We start from the raw sequence: 23,685 nt of genomic DNA, 5'->3' as shown, positions 1-23,685 counted from the left end.
CTTTGAAGGATACGTGCACGCTCTCTATTTTTTTATGATGAATTGACTATGTGTATCATTGTAGTGCTCTGTGAAATGTGGCATTGGAATCCAGAGAAGAACACTGGCTTGTCAGAAGGTATCAGCCAAGGGACAATTAGTCATTGTCAACGGATCTCTGTGCCACGGACTCCCTATTCCAGCTCTTGTTAGAACGTGTCGTGTTGCTGTATGCCACAGTAAGTAGATTCACATTAACTAGTGGTGGGAAGTCTTCTGTGGAATATTTAAAGGATCAGTCCACCCAAAAGTGATAATTGTGTTTTTCAGGGGCTTTATTGGTGAGATTTATGTGCTTGAGTTTCTGGGCCTGCACTCCTGCTGTTCTCATTATGAGGGGTTCCCATTTTAGTTATTGGATTTTTAAATGTATTTCATAGTAAGTAGAATGCAACTGGAGGCACACCAAGTTGGCTAGGAACAGGCAAAAGTCCCTGGTGGGGGTGAGGAGTTATGGCAAGGTGATCTCATTGTTAAATTAGTACAATCTTAACGCAACATACACAGTTGGGCCTTATAGTTAAAACATTTTTGGCAGACTGGTCTTTTAATAAACTTTCAAAGTATTAAAAAGCACATTTGTTCGATTTTTTTTTTTATCATCTTTATATCATAATGCCTGTCTACATCTTGTACAATGACTAGCATGCTGCCAGTTTATCTTCTGCTTGTTGTTGGCAAATTGGGAACACTGCTGTCCAGAATTATTAAGATGAAAATACCCATCAATATTCAATATTCTAGTGGTGCTTAACAACAATAAACTCCACACTCGAAGCTTTGTGTGTCATTGCTCTGCAACCCGAGTGCAACTGCAAGTGTTAGTTTTGGTGTCAAAGCAGGTTGCACGGTTGCTCCACTGTAGACTTCATGTGGTATACATTCATTGTATTGAGTGAAAAATAGACAACCCTTCCTGAGTTTAGTCACACTTATAACCTCACTTAGGCTCAGTTCACACTGTGGAGGCCTGAAAGTCGTGCGACTTACCGTGCGACTTTTCCAGGCAACTTGAGTACTACTTGATGCGACTTAATTTGACTTTGAAGTGACTTTGGAGCAACTTTGAAGTGACCATAGGCGTGCACAGGGGTGTGCCAGGTGTACCTGGGCACACTCTAACCACTATGTGCGGTGCCGATTCTCCCTACTACCCGGGCTTTCCATCACGTTGGCCAGTGCTGCTGGCTTCCCTCCTCTCTTCTCCCTCTGGCTGCTGTTTTAAGATGGAGAGCGAGCAGTGGAAAGGGCTAGTATATATGTAATTTACAAGTGCCTTCCTTTTATAAATGAACACAGTGAACGGACTCACTCACTGTTGTGTTTGTTATGCTTCAGTTTGTGAATGAACAAGGGGGTGCACACTCTAATACAATAGGCTGCGCACACCTATGGAGGCGTCTTTGAGGCAACTTTGAAGCAACTTTTAGGGAATGTCTGGGTAATCTTGTCTGCTGTTTGATCCAAATCACATCAATATAGATGAGGACTTGACTTGGAGGCGACTTTCATTAAAGTCTACGGGCACAAGTTGGAGAGAAGTCATCTTGAAGTAGTACAGGAACCTTATCTAAAGTTGGCTTCATTTGTGCTAATTAAGACAGCTCTCATTGACTAACATGGGATTTCATATGCCATGCGACTTGGGGTCTCACAAGTCAGACCCCAAGTCACGGCAGTGTTAACTCAGCCATAGTCTTTACTGAACTTTGCATTTTCCATGATTCATATCAACACTGGTAAGATAAATACCCTAAATCAATGTCATCTGGAATAACAGCTAAACAAAAAAAAAAATCTAATCACGATAGCTTCCATATAAACAAATTCATCCACTGCAGAATCCACTGTGCAGGCTAAGCAGACACCATATGGCAGATTCAGTTGAATATTTTATAAGGTGCCTAATGGCTTAGCGCTGTAAAGAGCTATAAATATGGCACACGGTGGCCTGGGGGTCTTTGGAAACACTAAAACAAGCTACAGGTGCAATGAAATGTGGTTTTAATGATTTGAGTATGAAAAGAATGTGCAAATGTAAGCGTCATAAGTTTGTGCTTTTGATGTGAAAAGTTGACAAATTAACTATGCTTAAATCCTGGGCTTTGACTGGGGAATGATTATTATGCCTTCCTATGAATGTATAGTTATAAAAAAAGTTCTAAGAGCTCCTGCATAATGAGAGACTTTCTTTTCTTGGGCTTTATTTCAGCTTAAAATGCCAACCGTCTGAGATTCTAGCACATTTAAAAACCCAATGAAGTTTCAAGAATGTTCTTGGCATGAGGTTAATAAAAGTGCTATGTATCTAAGTTGATATAATTAATTGCAGAAAGCTGAATAGCAAGGCATTGACTTTGAAATGTGTGGTACGTGGTGGAGAGTGATTTTCAAAAACTGGCACACTTGTTTCAGTTCTCGTGGAAGGGGAATGGGCTAAATCCATGTTATTCATCTTTTTTAAAGATCAACTGTTCTAAAATGGCTTGGGGGTGACTATACATAATGTACAGTATATGTTATATGTGATGATTTGCTTATGTTTTTTATTCAAAGGTATGCTTATAGCTCCAGGAAGCTGGTGGCATCAGAGCCATAACCATCATTTCACTTAGTAAACTAAAGGAAACTGTTCCACTACAGTCCCCAAGCTACCACTGATGACAGAGACAGTTCTCTGTAACAGCTCCAAAGAAGAAGTTGGAACCGTTCACCATATTAGAAGCCTCAAATGCATTTATTAGTCCATATAAAGGACAGATCAATCCATACAAGGTACAGACACTCATTTCAATTAGCAGGGATCCCTATGGGAAAGCTTCCTGCTGAGTGACATACTTTAGATTGTTTGTGCCTTGAATAGATTGATCTGTTCTTTCTATGGAGTAATAAATGCTCTGGACACTTCTAATATGATGAGCAGTTCCCCCTTCTTCTTCTTTTAGATGTTACAGAGATCATCATTTCACTTAGATCAAGGGATTGTATTTAGAGGCTGTGTGGACATAAATGGTACTCCCATGGACAACAACACATAATTCGGTCTAAAAACATTATTTTATTACATCAATCAGATAAAACCTATACAAAGCTGTGCTCTAAAAATTACATGATATTAATAACTGGATGCTATGAACTATCAAATAGAGCTTATCTGTTTTTTCTCAACATGTTTCGCGGTTCTATCCACTTTTTCAGGAGTGTTTTTAGAGACCAAAAGTATCTATAGAGAGACAATGATGGTCATGATATAAGTATACAACATAACATATATGATTGAACATTCAGACCCAGTTATTAGAGATGCATATAAGCTTACCCACAGCATAGAGGTTCACAGCAAGTAGAACGTCAAAAGCACACACATGGGAGCACTATAAAAAAAGGGGGGTGAATCCTGCCTATTCCATATACAGAGTGTTCAGTATAAAAAAAAAACAGATACTATAGATAACTAAGAAACCATCAGTTGTATTTTGGATTGTAATACACACAGTATCTAGACAGGGGTTCCACAAATTTCAAGAATTAGAACTAGGGGAGTAATGGGCAACAATGACTGAATTATGGTGCATCCACGGCAGACTTGGACGTCGTTATTAATATACAGATTGCCATTACGCAGAAATGTAAGGGTTGTAAAGGCAGAAGGTTTTTTATCCTAATGCATTCTATGCATTAAGATAAAAAACCTTCTGTATGTAGCAGCCTCCCCAGCACCCCCCCCCCCCAATTAATTACCTAAACCCCTTCTCTCTGCAGCGATGTCCATGAGGGTCTTAGCTGTCCCAGACACTCCTCTTGATTGGCTGAGAGACAGCAGCGGTGCTATTGGCCCCAGTGGCTGTCAATCAAAATCAGTCAGGCAATCAGGGTAGATAGGGGGCGTGTCGGGGCTCTGTGTCTGAATGGATACACAGAGCTCTGACTCAGCTTGGGTGCCTCCTGTAGCAAGCTGCTGGCTGAGGGGACACTCACCAGAGGGAGGGGCCAGGAGCAGCAAAGAGGGACCCGAGAAGAGGAGGATCTAGGCTTCTCTGTGCAAAACCAACTGCACAGAGGAGGTAAGCATAACATGCTTGTAATTTTTTATTTTTTTTAACAAACCTTTACAATTACTTTAACTTGTTTCTGGCTCTCTACAGGTGGCTACATTAAGACTATCACAGGTCAACACATAGGAAACCCTACTAGTCTCCTAGCAGTGTTGTACTAATTAATTATACCAGAAAAAGTCAGATGGAGCTTGTGAATTTCCTGCCGTTCCCCACTTATAGGATATATGCAGCGTAGACTAGCTGAAGGGCATGTAGAGTAATGGAATCATTTGCTATCTCCCCACTCTGATTTTTCCACATCTTATTTCCTGCACTTGTGTGACTGGTTGAGCTCACTGAACACGTTCCTCCAATGTTTACAGGAATATGCTAGTCCAGATGGCGGCTGAAGGCCAGAATGTCAGGAGAGAACATTAAGTCATGCTGCCCCTAGCAATTTCACTTTACCCCACAAGAGGAATGGTTCTATTACTGAGAGCTGTTATTGCTCCAGGGATCACTTTAGGAAGTAAATTGCACTGTGTGTGCAGCTTAATGCTATTCTGCATAGACAGATGTTCTCCAAAGTAAGCAAAATACAGTGAAAATAAACTACAAACAATACCATTTATTGATATCCAGAGCATAAAGATACCTGTATTTCAGATAAGATGAGTTTCATCTGATTGGAAAGATAGGCAAAGTTTAGAAAATGTATGAAGCACCACAGACCTAAACCTATTGGCTGTGCTGATTTTTTTCAGCTAGTAGTTTATTGTTACTCCAAGCTTAACATATGATTTTGTGGAGCATGTCTATATACTTGGTGATGGGAGAATTAAAAGAATCAGCCATTGCAGGTATCTTAGTTCATGATCACTACTTAGCTGCCATATCGATAAGCTGTACAAGTTATAGCAGTTGCCCATACAGGAAAATACTTTGGTCTTTTTGGGATGTTATTAAAGCTGAATCCCTTATAAAATCCAAAGTTACTCTTGCAATGGGCTCTCCCCACACTGCACATGTTAAAATCTTATGTGGAAACATTCAAAAGTATTTTTTTTTTACTTTATTCCTCGCTCCCCTGGCAGCCAGTGCTCTCCTCTTATCTACAACACTCCAAATTGCGTACGAGCCCTTAGTATCTTCAGTTACAATGTAGGACTTCTGGTCCTGTATTGTATGTGCTGAAGTTAGAGTGCTTGTGACCAGTCATTGAGATGGGAGGAAGCCCGTGGGAGCAAGGAATAATTTAAGGAAAACTGCTTTGTATGTTACCCTAAGGCCTCGTACACACGACCGAACATGTCTGCTGAAACTGGTCCGCGGACCAGTTTCCGCGGACATGTTCGGTCGTGTGTAGGGCCGACCGGACCGGATTCCCGGCCTAGCGGACAGGTTTCCAGCGGACCAATGTTTCTTAGCATGCTAAGAAACATGTTCGCTGGAACCATGTCCGTCGGACATGTCCGATGGTCAGTATGACTCATCGGACATGTCCGCTGGCCCGAGAACCCGCGCATGACGTCGAAGTGATTCGACGCATGCGTGGAAGCATTGAACTTCCGCGTCAGAGAACGTCGGTGTCGTATACGTCACTGCGTTCTCTGTCCGCGGGGATTTTGGTTTGATGGTGTGTACAACCATCAGACCAAAATCCCTGAGCGGACATGTCCGATGAAAACGGTCCGCGGACCGTTTTCATCGGACATGTCCCCTCGTCTGTACGAGGCCGTAGACAAACATTTGCATTTATCCCCTGCAGTATGGAGCAAATTACATTGCAAGGGTCATTTTTAATGTTACCTCTAGTTCAGCCTAAACCACTGACCTGCACAACAGACACTTACCTCTATTGTTACAGTATATGTAGTCTAGGTTTTTCTTTTTTTTCTTTTGATATCTATGTCATATCCCCTTGGCTGTGTTATACATTATAAAGATTCTAAACACGTAAATGCACGGTGTGTGAAAATTCAAAGACCAGTAATAAGCATGTGGTTGTAACATCTTAAAAATTAGTAGTGGCCAGCTTAGTAAATATATAGGGGCTCAGGAGCAGCGCTTGACCGAGGCCAAAGGCCAAACAATAGTTTAGTTTTTGTAAATCTGCCATTATTAGGATAGTTAGCAAACTGGTACTCTTCTAGAATGCAGTTATCTCCTCCAACTCCTTCCGTTGCGTATAACAAAGGAGAGGTGTCAGGGCCTAGACTTGAACCTAGGACCTCTGTTGTGTCTGGCAATGACTCTTCTTGCTGAGCCACCTGAAATTCTGTATAGCTTCCTGCACAATTCTTTGAATGATGCTACCTTAAACCTTGTTTGTCTTGAACATTAAACTCTATGCTACTTCCATGATATCACCAATTCCAGCCATGTCTCTGCACTTCCAGTTTGCCACATTATTGTGCTCTTTCCAGCCAACATCTCGCTCTTGTGTTCCCTGCTGCCATCCATTTTTTTTTTGCTACCACTTGTTACCAACCTTTGGCTTGTTCCTCGACTACTTTTCTGTTTAATCCCAACTTGCTACCATTTGTTATTGTCCTTTGGCTTGGCTTTACTGACTACACTTCTGCTTGATCCCAACCTGCTTATCTGCTACTGGATCCCAGCTTACTCAGCTTCTGGTGAGGTGTTTCTGAGTGGTGGACTGTGGTTGTTGTTGACTGTCAGAGGTTCAAAGACTAAAGCCCACCAGAGTTGACAGTCCTCATTAAGCTTTTACATCCAAATAGAATACCTTTTACTAGTTTGTCAATTCTCCAGTAACATTAATTTATCCTGGTCATATTGGGCTCCGGTCTGTACACTATTGTCAGAAGACACACAAAAATAAAGTAGAATTTGTGCTAAAAACCATTTTAATAAAATTTGAAGTGTAATGTGGATTGGATAATTAAACTGTAGCATGGAAGTCACTGTAGACTTTAAATCCAACCTGCAACCCAAGACGGCTATGAATGTGGCCCTACATGAAATTGTAAACTTACTAAAAATGTTGGGCTTTTTATTCTTGGATTTTTTTAAATGTTAACAGTGTCTATTTATTGGACTGTTAAAAGTTTTATCTTCCCAAACAAAAATATCCAACTCAAAATCACTCACACCTTATTCAGGTTATCAGCAGCTCCAATATTTGTAAGCAACTATTTTCAAGAATGAAGCACACAAAGGGCAAAATCAAATCAAAATATCTGATGAGCACCTTGAGAATTAATTATTACTACATCCATCAAACCAGATATTGTCGCTTTAGTTTTTCAAAAACACTGTCAATTATTGCACTAGTTTTATGTTTCTGTCTTTTACTTTTATGATAAAAATATTACATAAAAAAATTGTTTTATTACTCAGATAGGTATCTTTATCAGGGATCGTTAACTCGTGATCTGCCCGACTTTTTCTGCTCATCAGCTATCCCTATTGTTAATGTATTTTATGTGTGGTCCAATACAGTTATTTTTCTTCCAATGTGGCCCAGGAAGGTCAAAAGTTTGAACACTCCTGGTTTAAATGTTCAGATGTGTTTTGATTTACTTGACTTGCTTTGTTAACCTACCTATAGTCCCTCCCTATTTACTGTATCTGTAGGCTTTTGTGTCAGTATTTTAAGAAAGGACTTTTCACTGTGTGTAGGTGTTGATATATATTTTGTTCATCACATCGAACACTGTAACATATGCAGTTTTAGAATATGATATTTAATGGCTGCAAACTAATTATTTACTTTCTCTGTTTTTTAAAGAAAATAAACAGCATCTGTCAAAACAAGAGGAAGGATATGGCCCACCAGAAATTCTCAGTATCCATCGGGTTTACATTCAGACCAGACAAGAAAAGCGCATTAATTTTACAATTGGAAGCAGAGCATATTTACTTCCTAGAACGTCTGTTGTGATAAAGTGCCCAGTGCGCCGCTTCCAAAAATCTCTTATAAAATGGGAAAAAGATGGACAACCTGTCAGAAATTCCAAAAAACTTGGAGTCACAAAATCAGGATCACTGAAAATTCATAACTTGGACGTTCAGCATATAGGTGTGTACAAGTGCATTGCACACTCTGCTTATGACACCTTTGTTCTTAAGTTGATTGGCACCGATAACAGACTCCTGGAGCCACCAAATTTTGAAAAAGATGCTAACGAAGCAAATAATTTGGGGGCTAAATGGCATAAAATGAGCAAAATTTGGAAATCATGGAATAAAAACAATAATTTGCACCACGAAGGCAGCCAAGCCCAAGATGTTATGGTATTAAGGAGTCTTGAAACTCTAGTGACAAACTCTGCTGAGGTATATGGTTCCCAAGAGTTTAAAGACAAGAGACTGGAGGCTGCAGTCCTACAAGGTGCTTACAGTATGGACACTGTTCAGTTTGAAGCTCTGGTTAGAAACATGAGTGAACTCATCGAAGCTGGGCAAATCAGTGATGAATTTGCTAGCCAGATTATATCTCATGTAGTGAATGAGCTGTCGAAACCACAGCCACCTCTGGAAAAATGGAAGGTTCCCAGTGAAGATAATGTATCAGACCATAAACTGGATGGAAAAGAACCAAATGCTGTAGGCCATTTCAGTGACAAAGCCATGGAAAAGAATCATATAAACAGATTACTGATCATTCGCAAACAAAATAATGGAAATATATTGTCATCTAACAAGACTTTACACTTGGTCATTGGGAGTAATGCATTCATTACAAACAGCACAATGCTCATTAAAATCTATTGTGATGTTGACAGTGAAGCTGCCACAAAATTTAGTTGGAGCAAAAATGGAGAATCTCTGAAATTTTCTGACAGGTAAATAACTTGACTGAATAAGTACAGTGCTGTTTTGTTTGTCTCTAATAGTATGCATTATGTAATGAAGACGTTAAGGTCTTGAATTTAAAGTGGATGTAAACCCTCAATACACCCAGTGAAGTGAACAGCCTCAGATGATAGAGAGGGATGAACCAAATCTCCCTACATAGGTTTTACATGTATATCTGCTGTCTTCACATTTATATACTGTTTAGAAAGTTCAGATGGTGTTAGGGATTTTCTCTTCCTGGTTAACACATAGTGTGATGTCTGGGCATACAGCCAAGATAGCCAACATTGCTGATTGGAGGAAAGGCACACACCCCCTCTCCACATAGGCAGAGACTCTCATAGGTGTTTTGTAACAGGGCCAGCTGCCTGCTAATCTATTTATAGCAACCTCCCCAGGCAGAAATTTCAGGCTGCTTTTATCTGATGTGTCCGAAAATTTGTCAGGAGTTATCAGGCTGATAACAGAGGAACGGGTCAGGAGAGAGCTTTCCACCATCATCCGAGCGGTGGAAAGTAATTTCAGCTTACTGAACAGCTTACTGAGGAAGAACAGGAAGTGAGAAATTCAGACAAAGAAAACAAAGAAAAAAAACATTTAGAAGGGAAATCGAAGGAAAAGGTAAGTGAACCAACAATGCACTAGTTTAAAGTAACCTATTTAGAAAATAAAAAATGAACCTTTACAACCCCTTTAAATTGACAACATCTACTAATACATTAACGGCATGTTGTTGAGGTGCTGTAGGAGGGAAGGATTTTGAGCCATGGATTTGTTACTATATAAATCTTCAATACAAGTCTACATTCTATTCCAGCACACATAATACACAATGCACATATCAGCAGCAGAAAAAGTACGATTAGACATGAATGCCTCAGTGAAATATTGCTTTGGTAAACGTCATATGGATAGAATTTCGTTGAGAAAGGAATGACTCTGGCGAGAAATAAAGTTGTATTACAAGAACTTAGACTAAAAGGAAACACAACACAAAACACAAGGCTGACCAAAATAAACAATACAAGAACATTTTACATTTGATTTCTCCTGTGGTCAGAGCTGTAATGGGCACTCAGTGACTGTTTTGTGACCATTATCCTTCTGTCGGTTATACAATACAGCGATACAGGCCAGATTTAAAGTGGATGTAAACTCTCATATATACCCAGTGAAGTGAACAGCCTCAGATGATACACAGAGATTAAATAAATCTCCCTACATACATTTTACATGTATATCTACTGTCTTCCCCTTTCTACACTCTTTGAAAAGTGCAGATCGTGTTAGAAATCGTTCTTCCTTATTCAGCAGTGGTTGGGGAGTCTGGGCTTACACCATCTGAGAGCTGATTGGAGGAAAGGGACCCCCCCCTCCACATAGGCAGAGGAACAAAGGAACATGCAGAGTTGTATTTTGAATAGACAAGCTCCATGCTTATCTCCCTTTAAGTTCCCTCCCTGACACAAACTTTTAGCTCACGTGTCAGAGAACTTGTTAGAAGTAAAAACCTTGTACACACGATCAGTTTTCCCAACTTGAAAACTGTGAGGAGAGCTTTTGGACGGGAATCCTAGCCGTGTGTATGCTTCTTGCAGTTTTTCCGATGGGAAAACTGCCCAAAAAACCGCCGAACAAAAAAAGAGAACCAGTTCTCTTTTTTTTTTTTCGCCGGTAAACCTGGCTGACTTTTGCCCAGCGGTTTTTGGCAGTTTTCCTATGAAAAAAACTGCGATGGAGCGTACACATGGCTGGGATTCCCGGGCCATCGCAGTTTTCCTGCCTGGAAAACTGGCCGTGTGTAGGGGGAAAGACTGACCAAGCAGGTTCTCGGTTTTCCCCTCGGTATTTCCGACGGGAACTTTTCCCGTCGGAAATCCCGTACGTGTGTATGAGGCATAACTCTGCTGATAACAGAGGAATGAAACTCTAGAGAGAAACAACCCTTAGGCCTCGTACACACGACCGAGGAACTCGTCGGAAAAAACACATCGTTTTCCTCGACGAGTTCCTTGTTAGGCTTGTCGAGGAACTCGACAAGCTTGCTTTGCGTAGACACGGTCAAGACAAAATCTCCTCATTCTCAAACGCGGTGACGTAGAACACATACAATGGCAGGGGAAGTTCGATTCCACTGGCACACTCCTGGGGGCTGCTTTTGCTAATTTCATGTTACTGCGTGTTAAGTAAAAGTTTGGTAAGAGACGATTTGCACTTTTCAGTCTGTTACAGCGTGAAAAAATGTGTTATCTCCATTACAAATGCTACTTTAACTCATACTTTATTCTGAGCATGCGCGGGTTTCTTAGCATACACACGCTCGAGTTTCTCGTAAAAAAAAAAAACAGCCCGACGAGGAACACGACAAGGAAATTGAGACTCCCTTCGAGGAAAAAGAGAACTTGTTCTCTTCTTTTCTCGTCAAGTTCCTCGACAGTTTCCTCGATGAAAAACGTACACACGACTGTTTTCCTCGGCAAAAAAGCTCTCCCACCAAGTTTCTTGATGGATTCTGTCGAGTTTCTCGGTCGTGTGTACGAGGCTTCAGGCTTTGTACACACGACCGGTTTTCTCTGCAAAAACCAGCAAGAAAACTGCTGGCAGAGCTTTCTTGCCGAGTAAAACGTTTGTGTGTACGAGACTTTCAGGTTTCTCGTCGGGAAATCTGGCCAGAATCTCGACGAGAAAAATAGAGAACCTGCTCTCTATTTTTTCATCGAGATTCTTGTCGGCCTGTTTCCCAACAAGAAACCCGAGAGTGTGTATACTTACCTGTCGCCGTGGAAACCCGCGCATTCTAAAAATGACTTTGACGCATGCGCGGTAGCTTACACGGCATAGGTAGGGTGAAGCAAGATGGCGGCGACGGCATCGAATGTGACAATCGCATGCTCGTCGTACGCGATGACATTACCGCGTGTTTTTGCCTTTCAAGAGAACCGCGGTTCTTTAGAATGGTCAGTGTGTACACTCGGGCGGCAACGTTTTTTTCCTGACAAGATTTTTGCTTGTGTGTACGAGGCCTTAGAGCTTTGGAGTGAGACCGGTAAACACTACAGATATATGTGCTTAGCTCAAATTTCATGAATGGGGTTTACATCCACTTTGAGGTGCCTGATTGAATTTTGGTGATATCATACAGTACCTGTCGCCGAGAATGTGTTTCCAGCACAACGGCATTGCGCTGATTCTCGGCGACATGGTGCCGACATCTCGCACTCGCTGGAATAGGAAAAGCACATTCCAGCGAGCGAGTCATAGAAGTGACGGGGATCCGACTTGGATTCCCACCAATTCTAGCCACGGCGTTTGGTATGAATCATGAGGGGGAACTCCACGCCAAATTTTAAATAAAAAAACGGCATGGGTTCCCCCCCAGGGGCATACCAGGCCCTTAGGTCTGGTATGGATTGTAAGGAGAACCCCCTACACCGAAAACCTGGCGTGGGGGTTCCCCCACAATCCATACCAGACCCGTATCCAAGCACGCCGCCCGGCCGGTCAGGAAAGGAGTGGGGACAAGCGAGCGCCCCCCCTCCTGAGCCGTACCAGGCCGCATGCCCTCAACATGGGAGGGTTGGGTGATCAAAGCACCCTGTCCCCATGTTGATAAGGACAGGGCCTCTTCCCGACAACCCTGGCCGTTGGTTGTCGGGGTCTGCAGGCGGGGGGCTTATCAGAATCTGGGAGCCCCCTTTAGTTTTTTCGGCATAGGGGGGTTCTTCTTACAATCCATACCAGACCTAAGGGCCTGGTATGCCCCTGGGGGGGGGGAACCCATGCCGTTTTTTTATTTAAAATTTGGTGTGGAGTTCCCCCTCATAATTCATACCAAACGCTGCGGCTAGAATTGGCAGGAATCGAAGTCGGATCCCCGTCGCTTCTATGACGGCTTTTTCCCATCGCGGCGAGCCGGCTCGGCGCTGGCTCCCGCGACGGGGCTCGTAGCTAGTCAATCTCGCCGAGAAAGAGAGCGAGATTGACACAATATCACGGGTCACCTACTGTAGATCGATGTCTGTAGTTTTGGCAGGATTGGAGAATGATTGTAATGCTTATGTGGAATTTGTGGAAATGGCTGACATGTTAATGTGAAAAAAAAAAACTCATGGGCTTTAACACACTGCACGTCAGTGGTTAGGTGTGAACCTAGTCATAATCGGCGCATAGTCTAAATCAGTAAAATGTACTGCAAATATCACAAATAGAAGAAAGGCCACTATGTACTCCTGTGCAATATAAATAATCATAAGATGATAAGACTACAGACACCATCAGTGATTATTTGGGGAGAAGGGCATTGGTGCCACTAAGTCACCGTGGAATATTCCATCTGATTTCCTGTTCATCACTACAGAAAAAAAAGAACTGGTAACCCACAGGTTCTTTATGTAGCAATACCCCCACAGGAGTCGCTGATGGGTGACCTCTGGAAGTATTGTATGCTGTGGTATCTTGCACCAAGCCACTAGTAGCAGATCCTTTAAAGCAGAGCTCTACCCTAAAGTGGAACTCCCGTTGATCGGAACGCCCCCCCCCCTCCGGTGTCACATTTGACACCTTTTAGGGGGAGGGGGGTGCAGATACCTGTCTAAAGACAGGTATTTGCACCCACTTTCGGCCACACAGTCTCGGGTAAACTGCGGGCATGACGTCACCCCCCCCCTGTTGTGTTCTGGGAACATTCGGCTCCCAGTACACAGCAGGAGCCAATCGGCAGGCGTAGCACGACTCGTGCATGCGCCGTAGGGAACCGGGCAGCAAAGCCGAAGCGCTTCACTTCCTGGTTCCCTCACCGAGGATGGCGGGGGGGCAGCAGAGTGACGAGCGATCGCTCGACCTCTGCTGCGGACGGCGCTGGACTCCAGGACAGGAAAGTGTCCTAATATTAAAAGTCAGCAGCTGCAGTATTTGTAGCTGTTGGCTTTTAATATTTTTTTTTCAGCGGACATCCGCTTTAAGTCCTGTAGGTTGTGAGGTGGGACTTCTTTGGATCAGACTTGTTTTTCCAGATGGTCGATTGGATTGAGATTTGGAGAATTAGGAGGCCAAGTCAACACCTCAAACATGTTGTTGTGCTCCTCAAGCTATTCTTGAACAGTTTTTGCAGTATGGGAGGGCGCATTATCTTGCTGAAAGAGGCCACTGCCACCAGAAAATAACATTTCCATGAAAGGGTGTACTTGGTCAATATTTGGATAGATGGCAAATGTCAAGTAACATCCACATGAATGGCAGGACCCAAAGTATCCCAGTAGAACGTTGCCCGAAGCATCACACTGCCTCCGCCAGCTTGCCTTCTCCCCCCTTGTATCCTGATGTATATTAGGCCTTTAGAGCACCATTATGAAGATTCCACAATCAAAGATTCCCGTAGCAGCCAAAATGCAGTGAAAATGGACAAACGGGGAAGATGTATGTCTTCCTTCTTGCTGTGATTATATCTAAAGGACTTTTAAATTTAACTTTGAGAGAAAAAATAATAATAAACGTACACCAAGACTGAATGAGTGGGGGATGAAGATGAAGATATATTAATAGACGCATCCATCGCTTTGATCTTGCATCCTCTTCCAACTCCAGCAACGTATGTCTGTGATTAGTGTGGCAGTGGCTTCCTTCCTTTTATATCGGCACCTAATAACTAACATGTTATTTTTCTTTACTGTATTTGACATTTATTCTTATCTTGAGTGCCTGGAGAACATTTGGAGTCCAGGTGAATCAGTTAAGGATTTTTTTCTCTGTTGGATTATTTCTGCCATATCTTGATAATTAAAATATTTATAGGATTCTTCCAAAATTCATCTGGTAGCATAGCTACCAACTGTCTATCATTTGGAGGGACTTTCACTGTTTGGGAATTAAATCCCTATGTCCCTCTTTCCTCCTCAAATGTGCCTTCATTTCAGTCCAATATAGTGTACACCCAGACAAAATTGTGTACATTGCTCTCAGTTTTTATCAAACCTTCAGGATATTGTACATTTTAATTTAAAACACTAGTATAAAGAAAAAGTAGTGGTGACAAAATTTACAAGTAGGTTTAACCAAACATATTTTCTCTTTAAAATATAACTAAATACAAAACTTCTGGATAGAGTGGAGATGGATTAGAACCCTTTGTCAACCCTTTTTGATTTCTGTGCCCCTGGCAGGTGGAATACCCCAGAGACATGAGGGGGCTAGCATTTTCCAAGGGTTGAGTCCATGGCTGAAAGGTGGGGGAACATTGGGTGCCAGTCACTTTGTGTTAGGGTAACAAACTTCCATGTCCTGAATCTGCTTGTACAGTGTAAAAAGTCATTAAACCAACACCAGCAACACTATTAGATAGCACCTCTGGCCGATTAGTAGACTTTATCTTACTTTTCCCTAGGTCTATGCCTCTGTGCATGCTTCTAGACCTCCATGCATCCTGCCAAGAGAGTCACCAGGCTCCTACAAGAAACACAGGCTTTTTCCTGGCTTCGTCCTCCAGCAGGGTCTTCCTCCTGGTTCTCAATCCTGGTTCAGCTTCCTTCTGGACCAGACAGGACAGCTTATGAGGACCACTTATGGCTTAACTCCTAGCACAGAGCAAATGCTGGGCCCCACACAGGCTATGAGCCTAACAGAATAAAACATTCAGCAAAAACTCCCCAGACCTCAGCCCTGAAAGCTCAAATGGTCAACCCCAATATTGTATACCCCCCAGCATGCATCAATTGCAATAAATCTGCTACTGTTTGGCTAGAAGCAACATAAACTTTCATAATTCTGCATCACTGTGGCACCTCATACTATTGCCTGAGTTACCGACAACTTCTGGTAGTAAAGAGAAGCAATAGCAACAGTGAGCTAAGGGAAAACCAAGTGAACAAATACACTATAAATCAGCTTGGGCTGACTACCACCCAAAAAGGCTAAGTTTAAATAGTCACATCTCCTTAGGGCATGGTGGTTATCGAAAGGAAATTTGCAGTGGGCACACTATTTCTGGTAACCCTGCTGATGACCAAGGATTCCCTCATATTGGATTTCCTCTCACTTCCTATTTAGGCTGTGGGACTGGAAATGAAGGAACATCTCCCCTAATGGCATACCTCCCAACTGTCCCTGATTTTGAGGGACTGTCCCTGATTTGGAACAATGTCCCTCTGTCCCTCGTTCCTCTTCATTTGTCCCTCATTTTGGTCTGATCTATATAATTGTATATAAAATGCACTTTTTATATTTCAAAAAGGGTTTCCCAGTGCTAAATCCTTCATCCAATTACTAAATTGCTGCATTTTTAAACGTCAAAAGCCAATATGAAGGAATAGAAGTGGTAAAAATAAAGCTTGTGGGTTTAACTAATATTTTTTGTATAATTCTCCTTTAAGGGGGCGTGGCAGGGGGTGTGTCCTATGCCTACATACATTTGATAATAGGTGTCCCTCGCTCCCATCTCAAAAAGATGGCAAAAAAGATAACAGGTTACTCTATCCATAATGGAGAAAAAGTTTTGCCTTTGCCTACGTTAATTCTTCATGGTTTGCATTAATTTATTAATGGGATGTGTCTTTATCTTTTGCCACTTTCCCATCATCAACAGTTGGGAGATGTAAGGTAGTTTTGCACCAATGTATTTTTAAAGTAGAACTATACTCACCTTCTCTCCGGTGCTCTGGTGGCCCAGAGCTCTCAGACGGCTGCTGTCATCTTCGGCCTGATCAGCTTCTGGGTACCAATCTACATCCATTTTCATTGGCCAGGCTGAGATGATGTCACTTCCACCCATATGTGGGAGATCATTCATCTCAGCATAGCCGAACTTTGTACACTGATTTAATTAAAAATCCTGGCTGTATGCCATTTTTTTTTTTTTATTGGATAAAGTTCCACTTTAAGCATCAAGGAAGCTGATAAGATTTTTAAAATTGTTCAGGTAGTGAACTACAGGTTGCCATGGTTGTATTTATAACACTATAGTGCTGCACAACCAACTAGTAATTTAATGTTGGAGTGTTCTTGGTATGCCTTGAAATTGCTTAATTTTTCGTCTTTGTGTAATTATTGCTTTATAGAATGCCAAAAAAAACAACAACACAATTGTCCTATGGCTGATAACCTTGATGTGGTTCCTTTTTCATTTGCATAAAGTCATGGCAATTGCTATCTCAGCCTTTCTGTTCAGATAAACTGAAAATACATCCACTTACTGTCATCATCAATTAGAATGATAAGTGTAATTATTGTAGAACCCTCCTAGTTAGGCTGCTAGGCAAATGTAGCTTTTGGCTCCTGCTGTAACTAGAGGAGCAGTGATTATTTTGCTTGATCCATTTACAGACTGGGATTTTGATTGCTGCCCCATGATTCTAGAAGAAGTTTCTAGAGCTTAGGAGGGAGTCTTAAAATAACCAGCCTGAATATCAAGCAAGGCCAAGCTAATCCCTTAGAAAGGGGTGTCCCCAGTTGGTGGCTGGGATGCTGTTAGATACTCTAGCGTCCTGAGGAGATTGACTTTCTTCCTCCTGAGGGAATGGATCGATGAGCTGAGAGGAGAGGGGCTACTTTCCCTTGGCGCCCCTGGGACTGGATGCTGGATTACTTTGCAAGAGGCTACACCCATGGACTGATCCTGTTCCAGGATTCTTGAGCAGAATTGTAAAAAAAAAAGGGAGATGGCGCAAGAATAATGTCTGTAGTAATGCGTAATAGTCCCAAACTTGGTTGAAAAGAGAGGGGGAGGTAGATATAGTCAATTTGAATGTACACAGGCAGCAGCAGCCTTGGAAGTGGAAGCACAACTCTGAGAAAATAAAATAGAAAAGGAACAAGGTGCACCAGACTAAGTGTAGCATTAAAAGTTAATTTAATTCAACAGACAAGCCAAGTGGCTACTCACAGAGAAATAGTGATATAAAGTCTATAGGTAATGTAGGGTCCAGGGTCACTCTGTAGTCAGGGCTGGTGCAAGGATTTTTGACACCCTAGGCGAAACCTAATTTTGCCGCCCCCCCCCCCTCTCACACACACACACACACACACATTGACTCCGCCCCTCACTAAAAAATTTGCGGCACCTATTTCTTCAGCAGTGGTCCACAGGTTTGCACCTGTGCCTCTGGACCTTCTCACCCCATCACTGTATCACTCTGCATGCCTGTTCCCCTCTGCACACACCCCTCCCCCTGTACATCTGCCCCCCACACACATCTGCTACCCCTCTGTAACCCCCTTGCACATCTTTCCCCCCCCCACATATCTGTTCCCTCTCTGTATTCCCTGCACATCTGTCCCCCCCCCCCACACACACACACACATTCAGTACCCCCCTGCATGTCTGCCCCCACACACACATATCAGTACCTCCCTGCACATCTGTCCCCCCCCCCCACACACACACACACCTGTTCCCCCCTGCACACATATCTGTTTCCCCTTTGTACCCCCTGCACGCCTGTCCCTCCTACACACACACACACACATCTGTTCCCCTCTGTACCCCCCTGCACATCGGCCCCCCCGCACACACACATCTGTCCTTCTGTCCCCCCCACACACATTCAGTACCCCCTGCACGTCTGCCCCCCCAAACACATATCAGTAACCCCCTGCACGCCCCCCCCCCCACACACACATTCAGTACCCCCCTGCACACCTGCCCCCCCACACACACACATATCAGTACCCCCTGAACATCTGCCCCCCCAAACACATATCAGTACCCCCCTGCACACCCCCCCCCACACACATTCAGTACCCCCCTGCATGTCTGCCCCCACACACACATATCAGTACCTCCCTGCACATCTGTCCCCCCCCCACACACATATCAGTACCCCCCTGCACGTCTGCCCCCCCCCCCAAACACATATCAGTACCCCCCTGCACACCCCCCCCCACACACACATTCAGCACCCCCCTGCACGTCTGCCCCCCCAAACACATATCAGTACCCCCCTGCACGTCCGTCCCTGTGCCCCACACACACATATCAGTACCCCCCTGCACGTCCGTCCCTGTGCCCCACACACACATTCAGTCCCCCCCTGCATGTCTGCCCCCCCACACATATCAGTACCCCCCTGCACGTCCGTCCCTGTGCCCCACACACACATATCAGTACCCCCCTGCACATCTGTCCCCCCCACACACATATCAGTACCCCCCCTGCATGTCTGCCCCCCCACACATATCAGTACCCCCCCTGCATGTCTGCCCCCCCACACATATCAGTACCCCCCCACACATATCAGTACCCCCCTTGCATGTCTGCCCCCCCACACACCTGCCCCCCCCCCCACACACATCAGTACCCCCCCTGCATGTCTGCCCCCCCACACACATCAGTACCCCCCCTGCATGTCTGCCCCCCCACACACATCAGTACCCCCCCTGCATGTCTGCCCCCCCCACACACATCAGTACCCCCCCTGCATGTCTGCCCCCCCACACACATCAGTACCCCCCCTGCATGTCTGCCCCCCCCCCACACATATCAGTACCCCCCCTGCATGTCTGCCCCCCCACACACATCAGTACCCCCCCTGCATGTCTGCCCCCCCCCCACACATATCAGTACCCCCCTGCACGTCTGCCTAAGCCGCCCCCCACATAACAGTTCCCCCCTGTGTACACAGTGCAATGCACTATTAACTAAGCAGAGTCAGTGTTTGCTTTTTTTTTGACTGGGCGCAGGCTACAGCACGGAGCGCTGCCTGTGCTTCCACTATACCTGAGCCAGCCGCGGTGATTACTTTACTCCGGCTCCAGGAGAGTGGCGCTGCCCCTGCCTGTCCTTTCAAACCAGATCCCCGAGCGCCCAGGAGGAGGGGGGAGCGGATATCACGGCAAGCCCGCCGTAGTTACACTACATGCAGCCACAGGGCTCCCATCTCATCCTCCCCCTCCACCGATCATGCGGCACTTCCGGCCGGCTGCTTCTCATCCCGGCTCTCTTCCCTCAGACCTCAGATCATGTTCTCACTGCCGCGCCGCTACTGCAGGCTGGGGATAGAGCGGTCCGTCTGTATTCACAGGCGGTCCTGGTGGGATTTTAATAATCTGATTCCCGAGTGGCTGGGGATCCGGATTTTGGCGCTCCCCCTAATCTGGCGCTCTAGGCAGCCGCCTGATCTGCCTATTGCTAGCGCCGGCCCTGTCTGTAGTCCACGGTCACATGAGGAGCCGCAGGAGAATGAAACAGCGGTGAAGCCTCTGTAGGTGTCCGAAAGGCTGGCTGAGCTGCAGGCCGTACAAGCTTAGCAGCATCCGGAAACCGTAAACCAGAAGTGCGTGTTGGCATGGAACGCAAGCTCGAGAGGATCCGTGAACCGTAAGTGACGAAGCGACCAATAAGATGACGCGTTTCTTCAGATCTCACCCCCCATCCCTTCCCAAGTTCTACCAGTAATCAACTATAAAAAGACCAAGCTCTAGACTATTCAATTAACTATTAGTGTGTGCCTGGCTGCATATGCACTGTTTTGGGAAGAACTAGTTAAATCCAGCAAGTCCTGAAGGGTAGTGCTACATTACATTTGGGTCAAGGTTTTTGAGATTGAGTAGATAGGGAGAGCTACCAGTGTGTTTTCCAGGAGAGGCAGTTGTATGCTGTATTGTAAACAGCAATATTGAGTATGCTGTATTCTGCTTTCTTACAGTGAATTTCAGTGTGGTGGGTTAACAAAGCTAATCTGTTTGCAGCATATTATCATATACTTGTGCAGTTCACTTTGGTACTCTAAATCACCACATTGTTAGGTGCAATAAAGCACTACATCCTTAACCCCTTTATTGTCATAGATACTAATAAGGTTAGGGAATCCCCTGTATTCATAATGTCTGGTAGGCTTGAAGGTAGAGTGAGGCCTCGTACACACGACTGAGGATCTCGACGGGCGAAACACATCGTTTTGCTCGTCGAGTTCCTTGTTAGGCTGTCGAGGAACTCGACAAGCCAATTTTCTCCATTCCCGTCGAGGAAAAAGAGAACTTGCTCTCTTTTTGGCTCGTTGAGTTCCTCGACAGTTTCCTCGTCGAAAAATGTACACACGACCGGTTTCCTCGGCAAAAAAAAAAAAAAAACAGCACGTTTCTTGCTGGTTTTTGCCGAGAAACTCGGTCGTGTGTACGAGGCCTCAGAGGTTCTTCATGTGTCATTGACCAAAATCATTTGTATGTCCTAGATTGTTGGAACTGTGTTTGTTCCTTTCCATACAGCCTTGCTCGGTCTAGTTACCAGTATAACCATGTTATGCTAAATGCAAAGATTGCTATTTTTGAAACTTCTCTTTTCAAAGCAAGCTCCAGACTTGGGCAGCAGAAGAAAAGGGACATAAACCAGAAATCAACCTTGATCCTTAGGCTTGGCAACAATTAGTCACAAGCATCAGACCTGTGGACTTAGGTTCCTGGAGGATTTTTTTTATGTACTTTTGCCATGTTTCCTTTTATTATATTCATCCTTCATACAGCCTATTTCAGCTTGGAAGAATTCCCTGTTATGAATCCCTTGAGCCATGTGATTAAATGCAGAATACCAAAAAGTCTATAACAAATATTTTCATAAATGGATCTTAAAAATTAGACAAGGATTGTTGAGGCTTTCACTGCTGGCATTGAATTGACTTTTCTGTATTAGTGGCACACAGGAGACTCTGCTAACTTCCCTCTTACCTCGTCACATGGTAGCTTTAAAATGGCACACACTATGTATTCTCTGCCAGCACTGAATCCTTCTGCAATTCCCTGTCTAATGATTGATGGCTCTGTTCTGTAGTCTCCCCATTCAATCAGAGAATTAAGAGATTAGGCTTTGTTTGGTTTTGGCAGTGCACTGAACCCAGGCAAAAAGTGCTCTGTGGGGATATATTACACCTTGTATATAAATTGGTTGGGGCAAACCGACAGACCATTCCATTTCTCAGCTTAAAGACAACAATATTTAAAACAAAAAGTTACAGAGCACTGTGAATTGGTACAGCAACAATAAGAAAGAATAGTAAAAGGCTTCAAAATAACAGGTAGGCCCAGACTGGAAATATGGAAACTCTGCATGGGTTGTTATTAGGGATAATCTTTGGGGTTGGGTAAAACATTAGTTCAATGCAAAACTCAAGACATTCGCGGTTTGGGAAAGTGGCAAACTCCTGCAATCGTTTATCTCTAAAGCAACCAATTTCCGATAATGCACTTCTTGGCCTTTGAAGTGCGGTTAGGTGGCTTGGAAGGATCAATAATAGGAGTTTTCTTTTGTTTCGGGGTTCAGGGCAGGTTTTTGTGTATGTTGAGACTTGGAGTTGATAGGGAGAGCTAACAGTGTGCTTTACAGGAGAGATAGTTGTAGGCTGTATTAACAGTGTGGTTGGCTCACCATGCTAACCTGTTTGCAGCACATTATTGCATATTTGTGCAGTACACTTTGTAGGTGAAATTAGGCATTGTATCCTTAATCCCCCTATTGCCATAGCTGCTAATAAACTCATGTAATCCCCTGTACTCGTAATGTCTTGTAGGCTTAAATGAGGAAGCCAAGGTTCTTCAAGTGCAGTTAGTAGGGCATGCGTAAGTTCTTTCTGGCAGTGCTATATAACCTGAGTATATGGAGGAGGCCATGGTTCTCCTCCTAGTTACAGAGCACCACATTTTCCCAGTAAGCTGCAAATGCACCTTCTTCTGGAACCCTTTAAGCTAGTCCCACTGTTGCCCTGCAAGATAGCATGGAGGAGCTGGCTGAAGTATTTCAGCACAGCACCATTTACGTGCTGCAGGAGGATGTGCAAAAAATCATGTTATTGGATACTGAGAAAAGAACCCCAGAAGCATAGTGGGAGGGGACAATAAGCAGGGAGCAGCAGTTGCTACTTATGCCATTTCATGTGGCCCCCGCACCTCTCCTGCAGTTGCAGGAGAGCTCCAGTCCTCTTCTGCGCCTCCTTCAGACCCCTACTTTCTACTTTCAAGCAATGCATCCAGCTTCTTCCCAGCAGCAGCATAAGGAAAGGGGGGTGCACTGTGATCTAAGGGAAAGTGGGGGACTCAACTTCTGATGGTGGGGTGGCTCTTGACATCTAATGTAATCGGAGGGGATGCGCTGAACATCTAATCTTACAGATACAACCGGCTCTTTTGAGAACAATCATAATGCTGATGCGGCCTACGAGGAAATTGAGTTTGACACCCCTGTTGTAGAGGATTGGATGGGGAAGCCATCCTATTTTACCAAATCATAAAGAGCTACACGTCCCTTATGACAGTGTGTGGCTCCCCATAGTTTTTAGGTGATGGCCAGAAATGCACCCATCATAGGGATCAGATTTAAGTTGTACATTTTCAGACAAATGGATTTGGCAAACGTCCTATGATTCGCACCCAGACACATTCGATAATCCCGAGTTGCCAGCACTAATATGGTCACAAAACATTTATATGCTAAGTTGTAAGCAACGTAGCCTAATTCAGTTCTGTCATAGTGAAGATTCAGTGTCGTATGAGGCCCCGTACACACGACCGAGTTTCTCTGCAGAATTCAGCCAGAAACTCGGTCGGAGCTGTATTCTGGCGAGAAACTCGGTCGTGTGTACACTTTTCAGCGAGGAAGCCGACGAGGAACTCGTCGGGCCGAAAAGAGAACATGTTCTCTATTTTCTCGTTAGTCAATGGGAAAACTCGACGAGGAACTCGATGTGTTTGGCACGTCGAGTTCCTCGGTCGTGTGTACGGGGCCTGACACCTGTTGTACACTCTGCCCCTCGGTTCACTACTAAAATAGCCAATTTCTAAACATTAGCTTATATACTGGGCAGAATGTTTC

General features: G+C 44.1%; 1 protein-coding gene across 2 annotated transcripts in view; it reads left to right on the top strand.

The window, feature by feature from the left end:
* The window catches only part of ADAMTSL3 (ADAMTS like 3), a 634,062-nt gene that overhangs the window by 542,798 nt on the left and 67,579 nt on the right, over positions 1-23,685 (top strand). For both annotated transcript variants that reach the window (XM_040342560.1, XM_040342561.1), the window contains exons 20-21: positions 65-218; positions 7,831-8,887. In XM_040342560.1, the coding sequence (XP_040198494.1) occupies positions 65-218; positions 7,831-8,887 (1,211 nt within the window). The remainder of the gene's footprint in view (positions 1-64; positions 219-7,830; positions 8,888-23,685) is intronic.

The sequence above is a fragment of the Rana temporaria genome, chromosome 3 (assembly GCF_905171775.1).
Source record: "Rana temporaria chromosome 3, aRanTem1.1, whole genome shotgun sequence".
Lineage (NCBI taxonomy): Eukaryota > Metazoa > Chordata > Amphibia > Anura > Ranidae > Rana > Rana temporaria.
The sequence above is the reverse complement of the archived record's forward strand: the minus strand, read 5'-3'. Positions and strand labels throughout refer to the sequence as shown.